Source organism: Pecten maximus, chromosome 16 (assembly GCF_902652985.1).
Source record: "Pecten maximus chromosome 16, xPecMax1.1, whole genome shotgun sequence".
In the NCBI taxonomy this organism is placed as follows: Eukaryota; Metazoa; Mollusca; class Bivalvia; order Pectinida; family Pectinidae; genus Pecten; species Pecten maximus.
Window position 1 is genome coordinate 13,328,043 of NC_047030.1, and position 26,107 is coordinate 13,354,149.

General features: G+C 34.2%; 1 protein-coding gene across 1 annotated transcript; it reads left to right on the forward strand.

Moving 5' to 3' along the window:
* Window positions 1–6,884: 6,884 nt before the first annotated feature.
* LOC117344440 (paired box protein Pax-3-like) lies at window positions 6,885–25,897 on the forward strand. The gene is given in 7 exon segments (XM_033907166.1): window positions 6,885–6,990; window positions 8,429–8,974; window positions 22,235–22,541; window positions 22,543–22,574; window positions 22,907–23,022; window positions 24,382–24,559; window positions 24,918–25,897. Coding segments are annotated over 7 exon segments (1,353 nt in total). The 5' UTR covers window positions 6,885–6,947; the 3' UTR covers window positions 25,049–25,897.
* The last annotated feature ends 210 nt before the right edge of the window (window positions 25,898–26,107 follow it).

Sequence of the window (26,107 nt, forward strand, 5' to 3'; positions counted from 1 at the left end):
TCATCATCATCATCATCACAATCAACATCATCATCAACATCACAATCATCATTATCATCATCATTAACATAGTCACAATCATCATCATCATCATCAACATCATCATACATAATGATTATAAGACAATTACTGCATAAACACACATTATGTCCCTTAAAGTAGTGTTGAATAAAATCAATAAATATGCATAATGAATATATATATTATATAGGTATGCATAAAAAAAATATCAGTTTCTTGCTCTGTATAGATTTAGTTTCCCAGGGGTTGGGGAGAGCCCTACCAGCGAGGGGTGCTAAAATCACTCTAAGCTAGATATAATTATCTAAAAAAAAAGATTTACCACATTAACATATTTTATTTGCTTCAAAAGCATAAAGGATTATGCACAAGTTATACTACACAATAATTCATCACTTTATGTAGAATCTAAACCGAATGTTGTTTTTTTAATGTTTACGTCTCCTCTGTTCTTAATTATGGTTGCGAAACATGATGTTTCCCTGTTGCAGAAATAGAAGAAAAGATTCATATTGAATTTTGAGAAGGATTCTCAATGTTAAAACCAGGAGTCTGTGTTTTATGATATATCATAGAAATTGTAACTGACGTTGTCAAGTTAAACAAATTGTTGTCTATTGGGTTTGGTAGTGTCTGGTCAACTCATTATGTTGATAATAAAATAGTATTTTGCATTGTTTAATGTTTTTATTCAAGTAAGAAATGAATTTATTGAAAGGTCATCTAAATGTTATTTATGTAAATTCATTGTAGACAGATTTACATTGCAATTTGACCTATCAAAGTCTATTTTGTATGCATATCGTACACAAATTACGACTTTCATCGCATAAGCTAAGGCCTGTACAGTAATATCATTAGGGCGAATATGTTATGTCGTTATTATTACCAAAACCAAGGACGAGTTCCGTTTTGTTATTATTTCTCCAATGTATGTTTACATTCGTAAAAGGCGCATTAAAAAGTATAACTTATCCAACTGCGATCTGAACGTAATAAAAATGGAAATTATTTGCAATCAAGCTGGTAAATATAGATCAATATCTTAGTTTTTATGTGTTTATCTCCAGTTAGACCTATTGTTTGGCCCATCACCTTGCTATTCTAACAAATTGTTAATTTGCTCTGGAAAATAAAGTTTGTATGTACTTATCTCTAGTTAGACCTATTGCTTGGTCCATCCCCTGACTCATATTCTAAATTGTACATATCCTATCATATGTTACGTCTATTGTTTTGTCCATCTCCTAACTTACATATCGTATATGTGCATCCTTATGAGCCGTATGACTTCAAGGTAAATAGATATTTAACTATTGAGCAGTAAAATGGTAAACATTCAGAGCCGTCACAGAAGTTATGATCATTTATAAAAAAAAATCAGTTCTTTATTTAAGGAAATGTTTTTATTTTGGATGAACTATTTATTATAAGTTGGTTTAGACGAAATATTGATTGTAATGTTTATGGATGTCTGGATAATTACAGGTGGTATCTTCGACAAGTTACCTGCTTTGTTAAATTGATCTTATGTTATTCCATCTTCCAGTTTGCCAATTTTTACCAAACAAAACGAAAATACATATGATAAAAAATCTCATTCCCAAGAATTACGAAAACTTGAATTAACAGAATGATAATCAATGATAAACGTTACTGATTATAAAAAACACACATTTTTGCAGGGTTTATTGTTTTAAGGTTTTCGCGGTAGAACATTCAATAGGAATGCCACGGAGTTATGATGTTCGTGAAACTTGGGAGGTATATAATTCGTGTTAACTTGGGAGGTATATAATTCGTGTTAACTTGGGAGGTATGTAATTCGTGTTAACTTGGGAGGTATATAATTCGTGTTAACTTGGGAGGTTTGTAATTCGTGTTAACTTGGGAGGTATGTAATTCGTGTTAACTTGGGGAGTATGTAATTCTTGTTAACTTGGGAGGTATGTAATTCTTGTTAACTTGGGAGGTTTGTAATTCTTGTTAACTTGGGAGGTTTGTAATTCGTGTTAACTTGGGTTTGTAATTCGTGTTTACTTGGGAGGTATATAATTCGTGTTAACTTGGGAGGTATATAATTCGTGTTAACTTGGGAGGTATGTAATTCATATTAACAGACAATGTCAACTGTACTAGCATTTTTCAAAAATCTGAACTGCAAATAGAATTAATAGATATTTAAAAGACCTCTCTAGATAAATGGCATCAAAATCATTTCATTTGAAAATAGGATGACGTTGTTCGTAACAGCACCAATGAAGAAAGCCGTTTATCGTTAACCTATGAAATGACACCTGAACATGTTAGATATTTAAGTGTAGGAGCATTAACAGATTTGTTTCAAAATAAAAAATCTATATCTCATATGATTGGATGATAATTTTACTATTCATGTTGTTTCTTCTCTGTCATGATATCAAAATGATTAAAAATAATGACAACGGTATTGGTTCTGGTCTATATACATAATTGTATTGTTCTTTTCATTTCTGTCGTTTTTTTTTTATACTTATTAAATAAATAATTCAAGAATAAGAATCCCTTGTCCTTCTAGAATTACAACAATGATGTCATCCATATATCTCCTTGACAGAATCCCTACATAATGCGGACACTGTGATACCTGGACGTTTGTGACCAGTATGGAGTACGAGTTTGTCGTGTTTATGGTACCACTTATTCTATAATGTCAATAAAATCCGTAGTGTCTCTACATATTTATCAGAAACACGATCGGTATCATTTATTTTAATTCAATAAGATTCCTCTATAATATATTTGCCCGCCTCTGTATACATGTATTAAAATATCCATTTTTTTTCTCCTTCAACAATCATAAGTGCCACGCCCCCTCCGACAACGCGTCGCTGTATACTAGGCAGGTTGCAAACGCAAAACTTCAACGAATTCTTATAATTCTATTTTTTATCAATTGGGGACAAAAATTGAAATTGAAAGTAACAACCTTAACACAACGGCCATGCTTTAATCGTGATCCGTTGAGGTATATTCAATGTGTGTAACATTATGCAGAACTTAAGTGTTTCGTAGTTTGCTCCAGGTCTTCAGTCGCCAATGTAATCCGATTGAAGACTCCGCCACGCCCACATCACCTCAGGTGAGAGAGAAATGAACAGCGCCGTATCTGTGCAGATACCTGTGTAGTTTTTACCTGTGAGACACGCCCCCGTTTTGTCAATCTTACGGGTGTATTTTGATGAATCCCAAAGTGACATTCTGGAGACAAATTAGTTTTGCTTCGGTTAATTTTAAACAGTATAACTGCCGTCACGTGACAAATCCGATCCAATGGTTTGTCCATCGGCGATATAAAACATCGGCACAATCATAAATGTAAAACCTCTTATAATTGATTGCATACCTGAAAAATGAACTTTCTCGGTACAGGTAAATCTGTATCAGCAATCGGCATAAAGGTGAGAATTATCTCCTCGCCTTACTCATATTATCACTCGTGAATTTGTAATCAACGTGGATATCTAAAAACGTCTTTGTGAAAATTTCCTTGTGGTTGTGAATCTGAAGCCGAGGAGTTTATCTGGCTGTACGAGTGACTAAGTAACACCTTACCACCCATGTACCCCAACAAGATGATAAATAATATGTTTTCTTACCACCTGGCTGCCATGGGACTGCTTCCTACATTTCAGATGGAAGGTAAATATACATTTACACGTATAAATAACATAAACAACAATAGCGTACACACGTCACTTATTGCACTAAAGTTTAGTGTTATAAGAAACAAGGAAACGAAATTAATTTACTATAGCGTGCATGTAACCTCAAATTGTTTCAGAATATAGTTATAATGATTAATTTGCTTATTACATTTTATTTTTAGTTTTGGTGATAAAATAATTACATGTAATTTGAAACCTACATTCCAGAGACGGGAATGAAAAATAAACAAATCATTAATCAAATACTATTTTCTAAATCAATTTTTCAATGACATGGATTTAATCCGGATATGGTCAAACATCGTCCACAAATTAGCAATATCCAAACTTCTAATCTAAAATTTGATTTCCAAAATAAATTGATTTTCTGAAGGCGAGACGAAACGTTTCTAGTCAGCCTACTTCGACGATGGTTATGGTATGTCACGGCCTAATTTAGTGTAAACAGTCCAAATTTGCGTCAGCATGCCCCGTGAAATGTTTTAATTGAACCCTGCGACAAGGTACGAGCGAGCACAGGGATCGCAGAGTTGACCGACAGTACTCAGGAAGAAGCCATCAGAATGCACACTCTCTAATTAATTTAAATAAAATTAACTAAAACATGCATTTCAAATGTCTTAAGATATATTTTACCGGGTAATACTTTTCGTTTGTTTCTCCCTTCCTTCTATATATTAATTTGATGTGCTATATATCATAGACATAGATAAAATCCTCGTAATGTTACCGAGTAATCAACGGAGAAATTGTTCATTAGATACCGTAACAGCTATCCAGTCCCCTTTTGTTTATAACTATTAATACTTAAAAATATATTAATCGGTGATATCTATATTCTCTGTTGGCGGTAGCTACGGGTTTAGTATTCAGTCAATAAATACTGACTAGTTATGAATTACACGTACACCAACGAGTTAATTTGTTTATTAACTTCGAGCTTTACAGCTCATCAGTACATACATGTATAACAATTCATACATTGTTCAGTTGACGGGCACACCACTAAAATAACCACTATATGTACGGCCATAAATTGACGATAATATTGGCCACAAACAACATTTTGATTCATCAAACCACAAGATTGCGTTTTTGGATGATATATTGAGGACAAAGAAATATACCGATCACACACAAGCTATCAAATACGTCAGTTTAAATTCTCTGTACTTCCTGAATAAAATTGTACAGAAAAAATATGTAACATTACAAGATTTTATGAAGGTCAAATTATACTTTCTTATACATATGTAATTAGATATTGATAAATTGTCATAGATGCCTTAAAATGTTGGTAGTATTCATAGTTTCTGAAAACGGTATAGAAGTCTGAATGGTATATTAATATGTTTTAAATAAAACATAAAATGGATATGGCATCAGTGATCAATTTCTTTTGTACCAGTATAAATTATATGTACATAATAGACTCGGACTCACCTTCCAGTTTCCACTATATATTAATGTAGAGAAACAGAAAGTGAGTGCAAAGACATGGTAATGTAAACGATATACCCTTCATAATTTATCTCTGTATACGATATACTAGACTGGTCCCTTGTCTATAGAATATAAAAATTATAGATAAAATTGATCCTTATGATTTTGGTCTCTATGATATTTCTGATCCCAAGGTTTAAACCAGGGGGAGATAATCTAGTATTATAATTTACCCGAGCAATTCTTAACAAAACACTAAGGAACTGTTGACCAGTCTGACACTATAGAAGACTTCTTTTGATCTCCAAAACCATTTCTTCTGGCATCGGTACCAAGCAGAAAAAATATATTACAGGGGTCCCAACTAGAGTAGGGCCAGGAGATTAAATAAGTGGAAGATTTATGGCAATTTACAGATTGGTTCAGTTGTTGTTGTTTGGGTGTTAACTAGTTTAAACTATTCTTTTACAAGATACAAGCTTTTGCATTTGGTGTAGTACCTGAATAAAGATAACATCTACCATTAACTCTGGAGAGCTATTATTACGACAAACATAAAATAACATAGATATAAACAAAGAGAACAAAGCATGCTGACAACCGACGACAATAGAGGCGGTAACAAGTAGATATATAGGTAAGCCCGTGTACAAATCTCATGTAGTCATCAGTGACAAATTAAAACCAATTAAGGTAAGATAAGATGATATTCTTACAGACATTCCAGTGTTTTTGTATTTATTTAAAGAGGGGTTCTTACGGGCATTGTTTGGCGCTAAATCTTTGTTTTCCAATCTTCAACAGACATTTAGCAGAATGATGAGTTTATTTATCGGTTTTATTTCTATTGTTTACGGCCCAATCAGAGTCATTTAGAGGCAAAAACCAAGCAATGCTTACAGAAAAAAGAAAAGAAAATAAGGGAAAGATCGCAGTTCTTTATTACCTTAAACATTACAACTCGTCGGTTCAAAGTAAACATACACGATAACATGTAATGTAAACACAATACAAACGTACATACCAAATTATATAAATAAACCCATTGTGAAACCACCAATTACGCGTAATAAGCATTCAATGATAATGTCGCTTTAAGCGTGGATCCGGTATAGGCAATTTTCTAGAGGAAGGCCAATCAGGAAAAGCACCTGTTACTTGGTGTAAACAAGAAAACTAACAAATTTGGTAAGCTAAATCATTTTGTAAATTCTTTGAAGCTCGAGTAATTTCTAAATTAAATTTCAATCCAGATGTATATGTGATGTCGCCATATTTGCTATCGTTTGAAAGTTTTTGAGTTAATGTTTGAGAGTTTTGTCTCGCTCGATCAGAAACTGATTAGGGGCGCTGTGGTATTAAAGCATATCGACTCAAAGGGTGCGACCAGATTTGGAAAACCCGGGGCTTCCTTTGAGCACGTAAATAGAGCAAATGATATTTCATTGGCCAACGTTAATTGATTGTAAGATACATCGTCTGGATAAGATGATAAAGAAATATACCAGATTGAATGGTAATGTGATCCTACCCCTCACCCCAGTCTCTCCCCAAAACCCCCCTCCCCATTCCCACTGAACCCGATACAGGGCCCTACGAGTTCCGACATTGTTTCTGACAAAATTATTCATGAAACTAATTTGCATATCAGATGATGAGATAAAAATTCACGCTCACAAGATCAGTTTGCGTGAGACTTGTACACAGCTCGTTTACCGTGTATGTGCATATAAATTGTTGGCGACAGGTGCGTGGGGGATTTTTACACATCGAAAAATGATGGGATTCGCTCGCATGGAATCTGAAGCTTTATTGAAAGGTAGGACAGACGTCAAAATATACACGTTTGTAGATCTGACAGAAATCGGACTTTTAAAACTGTTTGTAAGAGGTGTAAAGATTTCCCGGTTTTTGTGGTTAATTTGGCAATGCGATTAATTCGTTACGTATCTTATTGGCTAATCGAAGGTATGAAATCACCCATCTGTCACGGTATATTTAATTTGTAAACACACTCGAGCCATGTAAATAACCACCATAAAATCTGTTAGTGGTTATAGATATATAAACGTTCTGTCGAGTTTTATACCAGTTACAAAGGACCTGTACATTATTTTCTTCATATTTTGACATAGTTCGGCAAAGCAAAGAAGCCATTTTAGTTTTTATTATGTATATCTTATCTTTAGCAACATTATACATAAAATACAATCTTGTTAGCTCTAAACTAGTATTTCAGTAACGTGTGTTATAGACATGGGTATTTTATAAGGCAAATTGCACTGTCAAACATGCTTATAATCTTTGTACTTTCATTTCGAATTAAATCAAAAAAGTTAAAAAAAATAATCGAAAACATGTTTATATGTGTTATTAATGACATAATAATGATTTTTACGTCGACCGATGATATTAATTGTTTCAAATTTTCTGCGAGCATGTACGTTGTTCCGATATCTAAGGACATAAGACATGTCAAAAAAAGTCCTTGTAAAATATTTTATGAAGAAAAGTACTTGTTTGCGTTTACTGGCAATAAAACACGTGCTTCACATTTTTTTTATAGTTTAAAAGTTTTTTTTTAATATTTCCACAATTTGTGTGCTTTATTTTATTTAGGATAATGGTATTCTTTATCAAACATGATTATTATTACAACTATTTCTTTGCTTGAGCATTTATGATATACCATGTGACACGACCCCGTATTTTGTCTTGTTTTAGCCAGCATATCCATAATATATTAATATGCAACAAAGTTGTGTACCTCGCTGTTTATAGGACGTTACACTAAATAATAATCTTCATACGGGGTTAAAGCTGAATAAATCGCGGAAATGTTGCATGATACCGTGTCGTAATAAAAACGTTTATCAATATTTTACCCGAATTCATTTAGTAATTGATTAGATTTTATATGTAAGCAATTCTATAATATCGGAACAATCATCCCATTTATATGGCCACATGCTTTATATTCCAATACCATTTCATTTTTCTGGTGTCTTTTAAATAAACCTGTATACAGCCTATTTAGTAGATTATAATTCCAAAGAAAAATAAGGGTCACAAATACATGCGCATAAACAAAAAAGATAATTAAAGTTTTATTGATTTATAGGGCGAGAAAGGAGTAATAAAATAATCACATCTCAATCGCTACAAGTATATTTGATCAATGACTATATATATTTAAATTATTAATTAATAGAATTTATTGAATGAATTATAATTATATTTCATTTATTTATTTGTAGGTCAAGGTCGAGTGAATCAGCTTGGTGGAGTTTTTATAAACGGCCGACCCCTCCCAAATCACATACGCCTGAAAATAGTAGAGCTGGCAGCCCAAGGTGTGCGTCCGTGCGTCATCAGTCGTCAGTTGAGGGTTTCGCACGGTTGCGTGAGTAAAATCCTCCAACGTTACCAGGAAACCGGAAGTATCCGCCCGGGAGTCATTGGTGGCAGCAAACCACGAGTAGCCACACCGGAAGTGGAAAAAAGGATAGAAAACTACAAAAAGGACAATCCGGGTATTTTTAGCTGGGAGATACGTGATAGATTGTTAAAAGAAGGTATGTGTGACAGGAGTTCCGTACCGAGTGTCAGCTCCATCAGTAGGGTTCTCCGGAGTAAATTCCACCGTTCCGAGTCCGAGTCAGATCTGGAGGCGGAAGCGATCCTGAAGGAAGAGGAAGAGGACAACACCGACATCGACGATATTAGTATCAGCGGTAGAGGAGGAAACAAACACAGCATAGATGGGATCTTGGCTGACAACAAGGACGACAAGACAGACGACGGTGAGTAGGACGAACAGACTCAAAATAATATATCATAGTCCTCATTATAATTTGGATATGGTTTTCCGCATATGTTCGCAGAAGATTTTATAAAAGCCGAATATTGATTTAAAAAAATAATAGATTTTGCGTTCATTTAATTATGAAACACATTTGAAAATTGGGATATTTGAGATTTTTGATTTTATGTCCTCAGTTTTTGGTGAATAGTTAAATTAATGTTTTGAGAAACTTTCATTTGGTTATAGTGGAATTGTAGGGGAATGATTTATAAAGAAAGCGGGTATTTATTTAAATGCCACCTTAATTCCCTTCGGGTTTGAGTAAGGCAAGGCTGCCTTATATCTATCAGAAAGTGCATATTTGGTGAAAAAAAATCCTTCCAAAATTATTTGCTTCTAAGCTTTTATGGGGCTACTAATAGGCCAATTCCTTTACGCCGATAAAACTGTTATCGTGACGCATATAAAACCGATTTATCTACAATTACTGCGAATCGACCCAGGCATGTAGGGCCAATGTGAAATGTGGCGGAAGATTATCACGTCTATTAATTAATTATTTCCGAGGTTATCGCGTAAAATCACTGATTACCGGCATTAATGCTTCTTTTTACACGTTGAAATATGGTCATTACTTTCTATGGGAGTAGAGGGGTGGGGCTGGGGTTAATAGGGGCGTGTGGATGTAGACAAACTATTCATCTTTAATCTGGTGGAGAATGTCGATTACTTGGGTACTTCTATCATATTTAATTCCAAAAGCATAATGCACCTTTAAAATGAGGAATCTACGTACAGGACATATGTATCGATAATTCTTGTTCTTGATAAGACAGCAAATCAGTTTTCTTTCTTTGCTAACACAGCTGTATTACAGTATAGCATTACTACTCTATGTTTATTTTTGTAACAGCTTCGTCGATTTCGTTTCCATACAAATATAATTATCTTCTAGTGTTCGCCACATATAGAGTATTTTATAGAAAAGAAGCCACACACGCCGGGGCGATCAGCCGATTTTCTAGTACTCACATAACACCAGGGGTTTATCTCGTATAATCTTGCATGGTCTGACAAATGTCTGCATGACAAACGTTTGTGTGATAAAGATGTGTATCGATTTGACGTAAGTATATAAAGCCATTGACGTGTCAGCTACAATAGTGGAACATACGGATTACACGGCCGGATAATACGATCCGGATACAAGTCAGATATTACAATGTCCTACGGGATGACTATTGTTGCTGAGTCTATTTTAGAAAACGATCAAAATTCGATAAAATTGACGGTTACGTAATTCCAGTACAATATTGATATATCGATATTTAATCATAACTAATGTTATAGATCCATATAGTATAGATTGATTAATACTTGAAAATAGAAAATACACTCGTTTCTTAAGAGTGTATGAGAAGAAGTTTATTGAGATGCTTAACTCATGTGACGAAACACCGGCAAAAGATAAACACATGGCCCTCAAATATTCACATCAGGCTACATAGACAACCGTTTCCGTGTCAATGCAACAGGTCCCTGTGTTTACGTGTCAGTGTTACAGACCCCTGTGTTTACATGTCAATGTAAGAATGCCCCTGTGCTTACGTGTTAGTGCAACAGGTCCCTGTGTTAACATGTCATTGTAACAGATCCCTGTGTTTACGTGTCATTGTTACAGACCCCTGTGTTTACGTGTCATTGTTACAGGCCCCTGTGTTTACGTGTCATTGTTATAGACCCCTGTGTTTACATGTCATTGTTATAGACCCCTGTGTTTACATGTCATTGTTTCAGGTCACTGTGTTCACATGTCATTGTAACATGCCCCTGTGTCTTCGTGTCGTTGTAACAGGTACCTGTGTTTATCACGTACTATTGCATATTAACGAGATAATTACCATACTTACATAATATAGAATTACTTATCAGGAGACACGAGGCCTTGCTATCAATGAATATAAATCAGACTCAAGCACGAGGAAATCGAGGACTGATATACAGACATTACTTTCTGGCCACTGACATGTGAACCGAATTGATTCAACAAAAGGTTTATTAAATATCAGATTGAAGCAGGGGGGTCTGGCAAAATAATTAATAATAATAATAACACATAGCAATACAGGGGGTCTGGTAAAGTAATAAATAATAATTTAAACACATAGAAATACACTATCTTCTGTCTGCACTATTTCATTTCTTCTTAACTGCAGGATGTGCATGCATGATTTCGGAAAGATATTCCTCACATTCTTTTCCCCTTTTTTTAGGAAAATAACATCACATATAAACATTTAATTTTCAATTGTAAAATAGGATAAACTACATGTAGTATAGTTTTGGCGTGACAAGCTACGATCAAAGGAATCCACCATACAAATCACTGTCGTTGAGTAATTTGTAAATTGTTAATTAAAATTCTTCATTATTTCATCAGCAGAACGCCGTACGCGTATATCAAGTGTGTGTCGTATTTAAAACAAAAACATACTCGTGTTATCAAGTCTTTCTATCTCCAATACAATCGATATTTTATTAAGTGTTCTTAGTCTAATTTATATGTCATTTTTAATGGGAGTAAAAGTAACACACGCTTCTACTCAGGGAATATATGAAACTGTTGAAAAGTAAAATGTCTCCCTCTAAATTATTCACCTATAAAATGTTTCACTAATTTAGACATTAAAAATAGATTACCACGCACATTTTGCGTTTTAATCTAACCATATATAATATAGGCATTACTGCCAAATCTACCCGTCCTAGATGGTTTGACGCTGTATAAACTGAAATCTAAATTGTTTTCGAAAAAGAAAATAATAGCATACGAACAGTTCCAGAAGTATGGAATGCGTTTTTAAAGAGTTACCAAATATTATTCAAATTGTATTCTCGTCGCATGATTAAGAATCCGTGTAGCCTGGAGTCAGAGACTCTTTGATGTTTAATTTTCATAAAAAGCGAGACCGTTTCTCACGGCTTTTTATATGGCGTTTTAATAATGCATCTCTTCAGCTCAATTGATTAGCAATTTCCCGCCATTTTTAGTCTTGCTGGATGTACGCTTAGGGCCGCCGTTAATTTCCAACCTTCCAATAGTCGTAATGAAGGCTTAGAATTAGCTTTCATTAACAGTAATTGATTAACTTGTAATTAACAGCTGAGTATAGATTAATTCACATTCCTCTCCTTCCATCCCATTATTAACATCGCTGATATATTTTTCACATTGTTCGGTAGTTTTTTCCTTGAATTTTTGTCCTTGTGAAAGATTGATTTTCTCCCTTATCGGTCAATTACATTCAAGCAGTATTAATTAGTGTTGCTCTGGACACGAGTTCTAATCCACGTGTTTCACACGTGTCATTAGACGATTTAATCTTCCGCGTGTTAGATTTGCTAGTACAGAGAGAGATTTACATACTGCTAATTTCAACGTATCTTCTACCGTAAAAGTAGGTATTATCTTTCGATCACGGATAATGAAAACTTTGAAAAAGGTCATATACATATAATTTGGTATAAGCCGGTGTAATTACCTTTAGTAAGACTGTAGTTAGATATGTCATTAGCGTCAAATTGACCGGTATGATTCGATCGGGCGAGATGAACCAAAAAACCTTCATTTATTAACCCCCGTTCTTACCACAGGGACTTGTTACTTTAATAATTAGCTAGAATATTTTATCGGACAACTCTGTAGTAACTTCGTCATTTACAAATCAGTGTGGATATAAAGGCACACACGAGGCATTTAAAACTTAACATCGTGGATTATCATGAAAATTCACGGCAAAGAGTGAACATCTTAAACGGCGATATAAGTTTATTTTCAACCATTTCCGAAAGGACGCAGTTTTATCATATGGATTTAGGTGAATTTTGTTTTAAATATCCATAACTTGGAAAAACTTGTGCCTAATCCTTTGTCACAATTAATTTGGCAATAAAATATGTTTAAAGTAAAAAAAAAAAATTTAAAATATCATAATAGTAGATTTTAAATAAATTTCGAAGCACTATATGTTAACAGTGACATAGATAAGAAACATAATAATTAATTCTTCAAGTGGCATGTCTGAAAATTAGACATGAAGCTCATTTCTCAGTTGTTAATCATCAAACCACCACTCCACAAATAGCTTAATTAATATGTCAGATTTAGTAATCACACATTATATATAGCGGACGTGGTTTGATTGACTGACCACAGCGCCACACGGCGGGAGCCTCGCGCTAATATTCACGATGCCTGCTGAGGAACTAGGGGGAGTTCAGTAATTAGCCCGAGTCTTTTGTTTCGTATCCCGTCAAGCATTTTCAATGTCTAATAATGACTATAATATATATACTATTCTGAGAAATACAGTTCAATCAGAGACCTCAATTAATCTGGATAACACCTTATCCTACATTTGGCTAATACTCCCAGCGATCTTTTATACATTATTGTACTGTTGGTCTTAAGGACCTTTCCACGAGTGTAGAGCATTTAAAACGTTTTGTGGAGCTAGATTAAGTTCTGGTTAAATGACATCTCTCTCTCTCTCTCTCTCTCTCTCTGTCAATATTGTATATATTTGTATGTAAACAAGGAAAAAGCTATTCGTATAAGCTTTCGACCGGTGCAACTACTAGAAGACTTTGGACCCGTTTTGTATCATTCATGTAAGATCGTCTCTCGTTAGATCGACAAGCAATCGTGGCCATTTTACTCGTGTTTTGTTATCACTAAACACATAAATATATAATTTTCCTCATGTCTTAGAATTATTTATGTTGATACTTGATACTTTTCGCTGAAATGTTTCCAAAATTTCAAAACACCAGTCAAAAGACACGGCATATTGAAGCCATAGTGACCACCTACAGTGGTTTCATAAAGGCGCCACCGGTCTACCGGAAGTCGTTTGAAGTAATGGTACATTATATCATCACAGACATTGACAGTTCGTTTGATAACGGTTTGATCTCATGACTGACCATCCCCAAACTGACCATTCTCCGTGGAGGGCGATGACCATTATTTTAGGAGACATGCTCCGTTAGCAAGCCTGTCGACTGCATCCCTCATCCTCAACTCGTTTCCGCATCCTTGATGAATTCTTGAATTGGAATCTTGTTACCAAAACAATAACTTCCGGTATGAAGTTTGTTGATTTGGATGTTGGTGGTACCATAATATACATAATATACTTGGAAATTTATCATAAAAAAATGAAGAAAATGACATTGTCGCGAAAATAATTGAGTAGACGGAGCTAACAAGAAAGGTGTTATTAATGAAAGGCGAATTAGTAACAGACGATTTCTGTACGTGGTTTACTACTCCTTATGATAAATTTATTATGTTAGTGTACTACTTTCTTTCTATTTCTCTTCCCCTTTTTTCCTCCCTGTATTTTTGTGCTCGGTGGCCGAGTGGTTAAGGTGTCCCGACACTTTATCACTAGCCCTCCACCTCTGGGTTGCGTGTTCGAAACCTACGTGGGGCAATTGCCAGGTACTGACTGTAGGCCGGTGGTTTTTTCTCCGGGTACATCGGCTTTCCTCCACCTCCAAAACCTGGCACGTCCTTAAATGACCCTGGCTGTTAATAGGACGTTAAATAAAAACAAACCAAACAAACAAAACAAACAAACAAGTGCTTAATAATTCCCCTACCGGTAAAACCAAGAAGCGTTAAGATTCCTTCTCCGTTCGTAATAACGTACATTACCTAACACCAAAGCTTGTCAGTGCTCTAATGGCTACATTCCTTGAGGGATGTTTACCAAACTTCACACCATGATTAAAACCCCTAATATCTGTGAAAAAGTCGAAATTCAGGGTTAAAGGTCAATGTCAAGGTCACTCTTACTATTTTCAGCTGGGTCCGGAAAGGGACATATATTTCTTTTTCTTTAGCAATACCCAGTATACTTGTTTATTGTACTATGTAAATTATAATGTATTATATATTAATTGTCATAAGTCCATTGTTAAGTTGTGCATATGTATACTTGAGTTATGAACAAGACATTGATAAGTTACGATTACTTGCGTCCAATCCCTTTGTGAAATGTTTATTGGTTTAAGCTCGTATACTATAGGTGTTAATATTAAGACATCTAAATAGAAGTATTTAAATTCCGTAAAATCACGCATCACTATTCATTTTCAGTACATTTATGATTACAATAAAAATAATTTCATATGTTCCTTTGAAGTATGTCATTACTGAATAACATTCATAATAATGATAAAAATGTTTTATTTGTTATGTAAATAAATCAATCCTAAGTAACAAATTGGCGAGGAAACATTTCAGGATAGTATTTTAGCTGAAGTTTTTCTGTTCGTTGACCATGCTTCTGATATAACGTTAGATAAACACAGATTAATCTGTAAATTAATCGATTTTATCAGATTTCCACTGATTCGGTATTGCTTTCATTGGCGTTTGTTTGTACACGTACATAAAGCCATTGGTTTGAAAATACCGCATGAATGGTTTGAACACAAATGTCAGTAACTACGTGGGGTTGTATCTTAGTCTGTGGTAAGGATGATACCGTAATTGGGGGTTTAACTTTTTTTGCGATAACAATTCGTAATGGGCCGTCTTCTGATAAAAGAAGCATTACTTTTTTCTACACCGATCAAGCGTCTAAAGTATATACCCGACGAATCGATAAGTGAAAACTTAATTAAAACATCAGTATGACGTCAATAGCTGGAGGGTCGCCATTATACCACTCAGTGAGTGGTCAAGGTCCTGTTAGGATCTCTAAGTGACCAATGGCCAGAATGATTGACAGCTGAATCGCTCGTGGTCATATACCTTACATAATGTAATGATAGGGATGGCGGTGAAGCGCCCTGAACGTGAATGGATACCGGCCTAGCTCCATTAGGCGGTACATCTCGATTAAATGGCAGTTTTACGTGCGTTTTATCGCTGTGTGAGGTTGTAGAAAATGAAGTCATCTCGTTTGTCAATAAAATACTATTGTTACAAGAATACACATTTTGACTTGTATAGCATTTCAGTGTCAATGACTCATGAACATTTACTGATTTTTGTATAGCCAAACAAACAAATTAAAACATGTAACCATGGATTAACAGACATTCGTTCACAACAAGAGTTTAGTAATTATTTTTACATGAATGTTTCTGGTTTTCTTTTCCTTTTGTCAAAACATAAGCTCATGAAAACACTTCTTACTTATGATATTCGACCCAAAATACATTTTTGTCTTATATCTGTCAAATAATTCTTCAATAAACCGGTAATATATATCTTATAAGTAAGTGTTTTTTTTAATATTAACATTGTTTGGATATAAGGAATTAATTTATTTCAGCACATTTGCGATAACAAATGGAAATAACTAGCATTTACTTTTCTTTAAGGTGTACAAAAATTGTTTTTACATATTAACATTAACTGCTTGCCGCGTCCATATTCTTCCGTCTTGCATCTTGTCAAGACATGCCGCCAACCCCTGTGTTTTGTGTAAATAATGCACAGCCCTATGTTTTGTGTAAATAATGCACAGCCCTATGTTTTGTATAAATAATGGGGCACAGCCCTTTGTTTTGTATAAATAATGCACAGCCCTAAGTTTTGTATAAATAATTCACAGCTAAATTCAAATACTAGATTATCTCCCTCCGGTTTGAAACTTGGGCAAGAATCAGACATGTCATAGACACCAACATTATAAAGCTCAATTTCATTTATAATTTAATATTCTATGGATATGGGGCCAGTCTACGTCTATTCAGAATGTATCGGTTTAAAGTATTCAATATCCCAGTTTTACCATATTTATCAAATCGGAGGTTAAGTATAGCCCCTCTTCAACATTTCCGGCCCAAATTGATATTCATAACTTCTCTTTTGAGTTTTTATACCTTTTGAGCCAGGCATGATTGTTACTGATAGACATACAATGTAGTTACTCAATTTCGAAATTCCAGTTGTGTTCTCAGCACGATGGATGATACATAGCCTTTAGTACATACAAAATACACTTCAATAAAACACCACTTCAGTTAAAGGACTCAAAACAACAGGGCCCAATTATTCAAAAGGTTATTAGCTTGATCACGTAATTAGTGAAAATCCTATTTCCCCCTTATTTCAATATATAGGCAGAGGAAGAGACTAAATGTTGTTGTAGAATTTCATAATATTTTTGTAAAGTTAGTTTCACCAAAAATAATTTGATCAGGAACCAGTTGTTCAAAAGGTTATTGGCTTATCACAGTTTAACAACAATTAAAAAAATCCTGATCAATCATTTCTGGAAAAAAAAACAACAAATAACGTGACAAAATTTTATGAAACTATTGCGCTCGACAGTTTCCTCCTACCTATCTATTTTAAGGACTACACACACTCAGGTTTTGAATGGAGTAATGAGATTTTTACTAGTCAAGAGATTAAGCCGATAACCTCTTGAACAACTGGGCCCAGGATTTCCAAATTGTTGTGTAACAGCGAATTAGTCTAATCACTTCTTACAAAGGACTGAGCCCAGGTGATAAGTAAAGCTACAGATTCAAGGAAATATCACCGATTACATTATGTTATGAGTGGAATGAGATTTTGAGGATATAAGTTCATATAGGCAAGGCATAGTTGATGTGTAAATAAAACAAGTATCAACACTGATCATTTACAGCAACCTGCTGGGATTAATCGGTATGCAATAGACATCAATTGGTAATTTTGGTAAAATCTTTTGCGGCACCGGAATATTGTATCTTCTGAGAAAACTCTATATACATCATTTAATAAAGTATGAAAGGACTGACTGTATGTAATATTATCTACATTCTTTAAGGATATGAAAGATACCAACCTAACAAAATTGACCAGGGCGTCATCTGATGAAACTAAGGATTCGATATTTCCGGGGTTAGACTGACGGTATTTCATACTGCATTCGCTGGTCCGTTACCGATCTAGTCTTTTATTCTTCAATATATGTATCGGAACTATTTTTAAATAAATAAATAAATAACCAGATAAATACATTAATAAACAAATACTTGCTTTGAATAACAGTATATTTCGTAGAAGCAAAGCTTATCCGATATTTACTTTGAAAATGTCAGATTTCATTAGTGAAAACGTAATAGGTAGGTAATTATTTAATCTACAATTTCCAAGATAAACTTGTACTCTACAAGAGCCCTGTCCTGATGTGATACATATCCCGTGAAATTGACGAGCCTGTATAGAGTGTGTAACGTCCGCCACCCATAAGGTAGGGACACGGGACGTGTCTATTGAAGTTTTCCCACATGTCGATTGATAGTTTAACATCTCAATATAGTCCCAGCCTATCAAATGTCGAAATTCATGAAGTGATCATGAAATTAATAAAGTCAAGGGTCAAAATAGAAAATTAATGTTCTGTAAAAGCTGAATTGAACTATCTGCCGTGACAGTTTCATTGTGGCGCTACGACGGGAGATTTTCTTCGGCAATAACAAAAAATACAAAATTTCATGCCGAGGTTTAGTTTACATTTCATACGATACGGCTGTTTTCAACTTTCCCCAAATGACTTTTCCTTTAGTAGTACACAATCTTAGAATGTATTTATTTTTGTTGAACCGAAAAATTTGGAATCATATTTCAAAGGGAGGGTAACCATCCCCATGGATATCTATCCTTTCTGATGAGGCTTGGCCCGGTAATGACGTTGTGTCCAGCTGTTTTGGACCAGCGTGAGGTACGTCGGGACAGAGGCAGTGAAACCAACACGTCCCTACCACAATGCTATCAGACCGCGACAGAAAGGGGCCTGATGAACCTGATTGAATTGTTGATTAATTCCCATAAAGTCACACCTGTAAATTCAGATATGCAATTTGTCGATTTCATTGTAAGCCTTGTGCCGTTTTAATTTGGGATTTTTTGACCTCAACCTTTCCAGCCAGGTGACTTTCACCTCAATAACCCTTTCACGCTTCGTGTTAATTTTCGATTTTTCCTTTACAACTTCGAGCAGAAGAAACTCTATACTGTCACATCCTTAGTAGAACTACTTGGTGTAGTAATATACTATTGAGCCACTGTGTGTGGGATTATCACCACACCGTACTAGGAAAGGTAAACTGCACTCGGATCCTCATAAGTTTTCCCTCATAACATGGAAAATTTCAATAATTTCAATATTATTTTGGCGCAATGGGGCATAAATACGTTATGAATACAGTATAGAATTGTTGTACGCCATTTATTAGAGTGAGGTAAAATCTCTCTCTCAATGATCGGCCAAGGTAAATTACGGATGTGTGGTAGAATCGTGTCCTGCTAGGCACAGACTATGCGGCCTGTCGATAGACGGCTTCCCGCAGCGTATTTGGCAGAGTCTTTCCGCGTCAGAAGGTATAATCCCTTCGATCATTGTCCTTAATAACCCCGAAAAGGTAAAATTATGAAAAACTAAGTGTAAAGATCTGTCACAGATTCCTTTTCGAATATAGATTTAGCCTCACAAGTTGATAACATTCTTTTGGGTCGATTTAATAAAAAAAGATGCATTATGCTTTTCATATTAAATCAGAATATTAAATAATAAAATTATGTATGAATACTTTGCCAGCTCCAAAGAGCCAGTACACACATTTTCAATGCAATGTAAAATAAAACAGCTAATGCTATATCCTCTATGCGCAGTGTAAGATTACATACATTTTCTTTCAAAAACATATTAACTACATGTATTTCATTATGATTCATATATTACGTAACTTTATATGAAGCTCCGGTTTGGCCCCCCGCAGATTTACCAAGACATGCCTTACGTGATGATAGAAAAGTCTCTATTCTGTTATCTAAAACCATCCATGTAATTCAAACGTTCCATGATTCCCCGCATACACACAAGACACTTAATTCTCCAGTCATCTAATTGTAAATTGCCAGTTGAAGTATCCTGCCATGCTGTCCGAGTTAGGACAGTGAAAGTTGTAGCCATAATTCGTTGACAACATCATCTTGGTAATTGGTGCGAAGACAACAACTTCAACAATAAAATGATTTTATTAATGATGTTAATGATAACGTTAGTATTCGTTGTATTTTTGTTCATATTTTCGAGAAGTAACTTGAATACGGAATAAAGATGATCAATGTCAAAAATATGTTATTTATAATTAAGAACAATTGTATCTATGTAATAGATAACATGGCTGACAATGTTAAACGACCCGTGCGGTAAGATAAAACAAGAATAAATAGATAAATAAATAATTTATTAAATAACCATAAAACTAAGCAGAAATCCTGCAATGTTAAAACAAACGAGATAAAATAAGAAGAAAAAAAATGAAAAATAAACCAACCACCAAACAAATAAGGAATCCCGCCAATAGGAAAAGAGTTTGGTTTGTTTTTGTTTAACATCCTATTAACAGCCAGGGTCATTTAAGGACATGTCTGGTTTTGGAGGTGGAGGAAAGCCGGAGTACCCGGAGAGAAACCAGCGACCTCAATTCAATTTCAATTTATTTATTCCAAATGCAACACAGCATATAGGATAACACAATATTCATATTATATGTATACATATTGCAACTTGAATGACAAGATGGCGGAGGGCACAACACAAGCAATATACTTACGACACATAATAATGAATAACATAATGATTTTGAAAACTTGTAACTGATACATAACAATTCAGCATTTACGTATTGCATGCCTATGGTCAGTACATGGCAATTGCCCCACATAGGTTTCGAACTCGCGACCCAGAGGTGGAGGGCAAGTGATAAAGCGTCCGGACATCTTTTTTTTATCTTAAAAAAAAAGATTTAAATATTCCAGACATGGGGACCCCGAGGTGTAGGGCTAGAGATAAAGTGTCTGGAATCTTAACCACTCGGCCATCGCGGCCCCCAATTCAAAAAGAATAAAAACGCCAATACGAAATATCGATAACTCCCTTTTAACCAATCAAAATGACGCATTTTACTCGGGTTTGTTGTTTGATTTGTAGGAGTATTTTCTTTATAGCCGGCTTCGAAGTATCGTACAGTATACGTACCTTTCAATCCAAATTGAGAATTAGATGCATGTTAATACAGTCAAAACATGAAGGTGTGACCCAGGACTCGTCACAGATCATAAAGTATTTCATACCTTGCAGGTCACGGAGGCAAATCCAATATGTACACAATTCAATAAATTTCATATTTTTCCATATTGGATTTACAAATCAAATACACATCTTTGCCGATACAGTATAATAGGAGAGCACAATACAATCGTAAGATATGCCAGGTATGTTATGATTTTCACGTCGAAATCACGTCGAAAGTCGACACAAACAGGCCTTTAGCTTATTGGGACTCGGCTCGCGCGACGCCCTGACAGATACACGGATTAAGGTCGGTTAGGACATTGTTGATGTTAACAATGTAAATACATACTCGGGATGTTTGGCGGCCATGCATTATGCATAGTAATGTCAACATTGCACTTTAAATCAACACCATTTCTTGTCTCTGTCCGTTTTCAATGATAAATACTTGCAAACTCATACCCCAAACTAACAGGTGGTTGTAATTTAAAGTAGCTGTGGAATGTTTCTGATACGGGTGTGGTTTTGATATCTCATTATACCGTAGGAATGATTCGTTTTGTGGTTAGACCACGGTGTTTAGATGTGACGACTAGCCACACAATTCAAGTTTATCTCTTCAAGTATATGAAGTAGTCTTCAAATATTCAAGTATATTTCTCTACAATGAAATTCGACGCAAACACTTTCAACTCGAGTATGTTGTGATCAGTTCAAATGTTATTTGCTCAAGAATTAATATTGTTTTCAGTGGGATCTTGTCTTCTTTTTTCAGATAGACCAATGATATGTGGTTAGGAAAATCGTAAAACCGTTAAATTGGCTTCAATATAAAAATATCAACAAAACCGAAAATTACGTAACCGAAGTGCTTGTGAATTGATACGCACGTGCTCAACATGTGGATTGGGTTCTATTGTCAATGAAGAATAGACAAAGATTAACATTCTTTTAACAAAATTAAAAGGGACAAAACATTTTGGTCGGATACGACAATCTGTAAGAGTACGCGAGGTTTTAAATGAAGTCATACAATATATTGTACATATGTATGTCTTCTATAGCCATGATTCTGTTAGGGAACTTAGTCTTTGACATGTATAATTTAGTAGTTCGCATCAGAAGCATAATTTTACCGATATTTTTCGTTTCTTATTTTACAGAAGGATCTGACTGTGATTCAGAACCAGGTCTATCAGTGAAGCGGAAGCAGAGACGCAGTAGAACTACTTTCACGGCGGAGCAATTGGACGAACTGGAAAGAGCTTTCGAACGCACGCATTATCCCGATATCTATACGAGAGAAGAGCTAGCTCAGAGAACAAAACTGACCGAAGCTCGCGTGCAAGTATGGTTCAGCAACAGAAGAGCAAGGTTTAGAAAACAAATGGGAAGTAACCAGATTACCGCCCTTAACAGTTTTCTACAGGTGCCGCAAGGTGTCGGTAACTCATCGTATGTCTTCCACGAGCCAGCCGGGATATCCATTGCCTTCAGGAACAGGTAAACACTCTACAACTCACAAACAACTAATCTCTCAATTTCACCGATTTGTAAATGTAGCTTATTAAAGTTAATCATTTATCATTTAAAATAACTATTTGAGATAATCATGCTTTTTCTCTTATGCGTTTAAATCATTTCTGACCTGATGCTTTTGTTTACATTTCGAATTACTAACATCTTTATCTCTACAATAGTGAGCATTTGGAAGATTAGAATAATATTTTAGAGACGTTTTATCTAATATAAGGTTATAAAGCATCTATTTTGAAGTAGTTTTGGTGCCATAGAATTACAATTTATTTCCACGGAGAACTATCTTCCCATTTCAGAGGGTCTTTTCCACAGACCGACAGTTCCCCAGTCTCTACAGTCCATGAGCCAACCAATCAAACACGAGAACTCATATGCTGGTATTATGGACAGTTACCTGTCTCACTCATCACAGGTAAGTTAATGGTTTACCTATATATGCCTACTTCAGGTTTGATAACTTATTGACTTGGTCTGTTGCTACGTGTATGTTGCATAATATATAATAACAACTAGACTTTGGTCTGAATATCTAGTCAGCAATGAGATTACAAGATATTGTATAAGATATTACATATAAATATTTATCTAAATAAATAAATAAATAAATAAATATTTTATCTAAATAAATAAATATTTTATCTAAATAAATAAATAAATAAATGAAGTATTGAGGACAAACCTACCAGTATTATTTTTACATATTTTATAATTGACTGCCCCCTGTCTCTAGAACATTAAGATTATGAAGTTGAGCTGTTTAATTTTTGTCTCTAGAAGATGTCTAATCTTAATTTTTAAACTTGGGGGAGATAATCTTGTGTTCGAATCTAGATTGAAAATGTAATCAAGAGTAGACGTCTGTTCGTCCCAAACATCTGTACGCTCAGTAAAGTAACATGGGCACGTGATTATCATTGTATGATGAAGTTTTCATGCGATTTGTTTCTTTGTAGAATATTACGACTATTTAAAAGAAAACAATAATTTTCATTTAATAATAAACTATTGTTACATTGTATCATAATGAATTATTGTTACATTGTGTTATAATAAAATATTGTTATAATGTATTGTAATAAAATATTGTTACAATGTATTGTAATAAAATATTGCTACATTGTATTATAATAAACTATTGTTACATTGTATTATAATAAACTATTGGTACAATGTATTGTAATAAAATATTGTTACATTGTATTATAATAAACTATTGGTACAATGTATTGTAATAAAATATTGTTACATTGTATTATAATAAACTATTGGTACAATGTATTGTAATAAAATATTATTACATTGTATTATAATAAACTATTGTTACATTGTATCATAATGAATTATTGTTACATGGTGTTATAATAAAATATTGTTACAATGTATTTTAATAAAATATTGTTACATTGTATTATAATAAACTATTGGTACAATGTATTGTAATAAAATATTTTTACTTGTATTATAATAAACTATTGTTACATTGTATTATGATAAATTATTGTTACAATGTATTGTAATAAAATATTGTTACATTGTATTATAATAAAATATTTTTACTTGTATTATAATAAACTATTGGTACATTGTATTATAATAAACTATTGGTACAATGTATTGTAATAAAATATTGTTACATTGTATTATAATAAAATATTTTTACTTGTATTATAATCAAGTATTGTTACATTGTATTGTTAAATAATGTTGTATTGGTACCCAATTTACCATAATTACACCTCCTGATATAATTCATTTCTCTATTTCTCAGCAGATGCATTCTTTGGCTTCAATGGTAAACACAGAAAATACATTTAGTAATACGTGGGCAACACCAGTGACGTCATCAACTACGTCATCAATCACGAACTATCCACCAACAAATAATCACTTCCACTCACCCTACAGTGACGTCAGTAAAACACCTCTTCATTACCCACCTCATATAACAGGTAAGATTATCATGATAGTGTCAAAGAATATCTCCTGCAATATTTAAGAACTGTTTGATATTCATTATGATATTCTCACCACCTTATTTCAATCCACGCTATCTTGCCAATTATTACTGACGAAATCCTGTATTCATGATTCGACATATAATGTATCTATTTCTAGATTGATATTTTTGATACAATATTTGTTGTCACATGAAAAAGTGACATGTAGGGATCATTCGTTGGTCTTTTGTCATGTAAATGCATACTGTTGTTGAAATCTATTGTGTGTATGTAGGTGTTAAAATAAAATCCCTTAGTTTTTACCTGACTATCTATATGCATACTAGATTCTGATTGTTTTCAATTGCAGTACCGAGTATGAGCGATCGGTGTTCTATAGACGATAGTCTTGCAGCCCTACGCATGCGCTCTCGAGAACATTCTGCTGCCCTGAGTCTGATGCATGTTGCGGATGCTGGGAAAATGACAGCTACCTTTTGACCTTTGACACAATAGAGGTTTTAATACTTTGATTATAATTGTACTGCGAAACGACGCCAATGTGTCCTTCCTGAATACTCCGGACACGATAAATCTCTGTTCGACGAGAATGGTTGGATTTGGATCATGACGAGAATGATTACATAATGTATTGCCAAATGGTTTGAAGAACGTCTTTATCCCTAAGTTGTCAAAATATCTTTTAGAATTGATTTTCAGAGGACTCATGTATCATAATCTACGTCATTGACGTTACAACAGCAAGGACATACAAGGTACCTAACAGCAGACGTCGAAGAATCTGTTTTCTATGAGACAGTACTGTTGAGGACATCCACGATACAATGAATCTATGATGTAAACTGGATTCTCATTCGGTTCTGTTCGCTCGCAAAATGATGTCGTTTGCTCATGGTTTTATGGCAGGTCGTTATAGACAACCCTATGAGATGAATAACAATACTTTACGTTGACAATTTTATAGACTTTTCTATACTTTTAAGAAGAAAATGTCAATATATTAACCTGCCTTGTCGTTCAAAAATAACCAAATCATAGTGAATCGTATACTAAACGTGAAGTTATACAATGCCAACTTCTGAATAGGAGTTATTGTTGATACAAAAACAATTATCTTTGTAATAATAAAGTCAACATGTTTATATGTACATATTTCATATAACTGTCCTATTGATTTCGAATTATGTTTTCATAATATGCACACAAAGTTCTTGAAATGCACCTCGTAGTAGCTATTAGTTTTGGTGTATAATTTGTATGTGTTAACTATAGATGGCGTGTGACCTATATACGGCGTATGATCTATACATGTTATGTGAACTGTACATGTGAACTATACATGTGAACTATACATGTTATTGAACTATATATATTAACTGTACATGTTATTGAACTATATATATTAACTGTACATGCTATGTCAATATATATATTAACTGTACATGTTATGTGAATATATATATTAACTGTACATGTTATGTGAACTATATATATTAACTGTACATCTTATGTGAATATATATATTAACTGTACATGTTA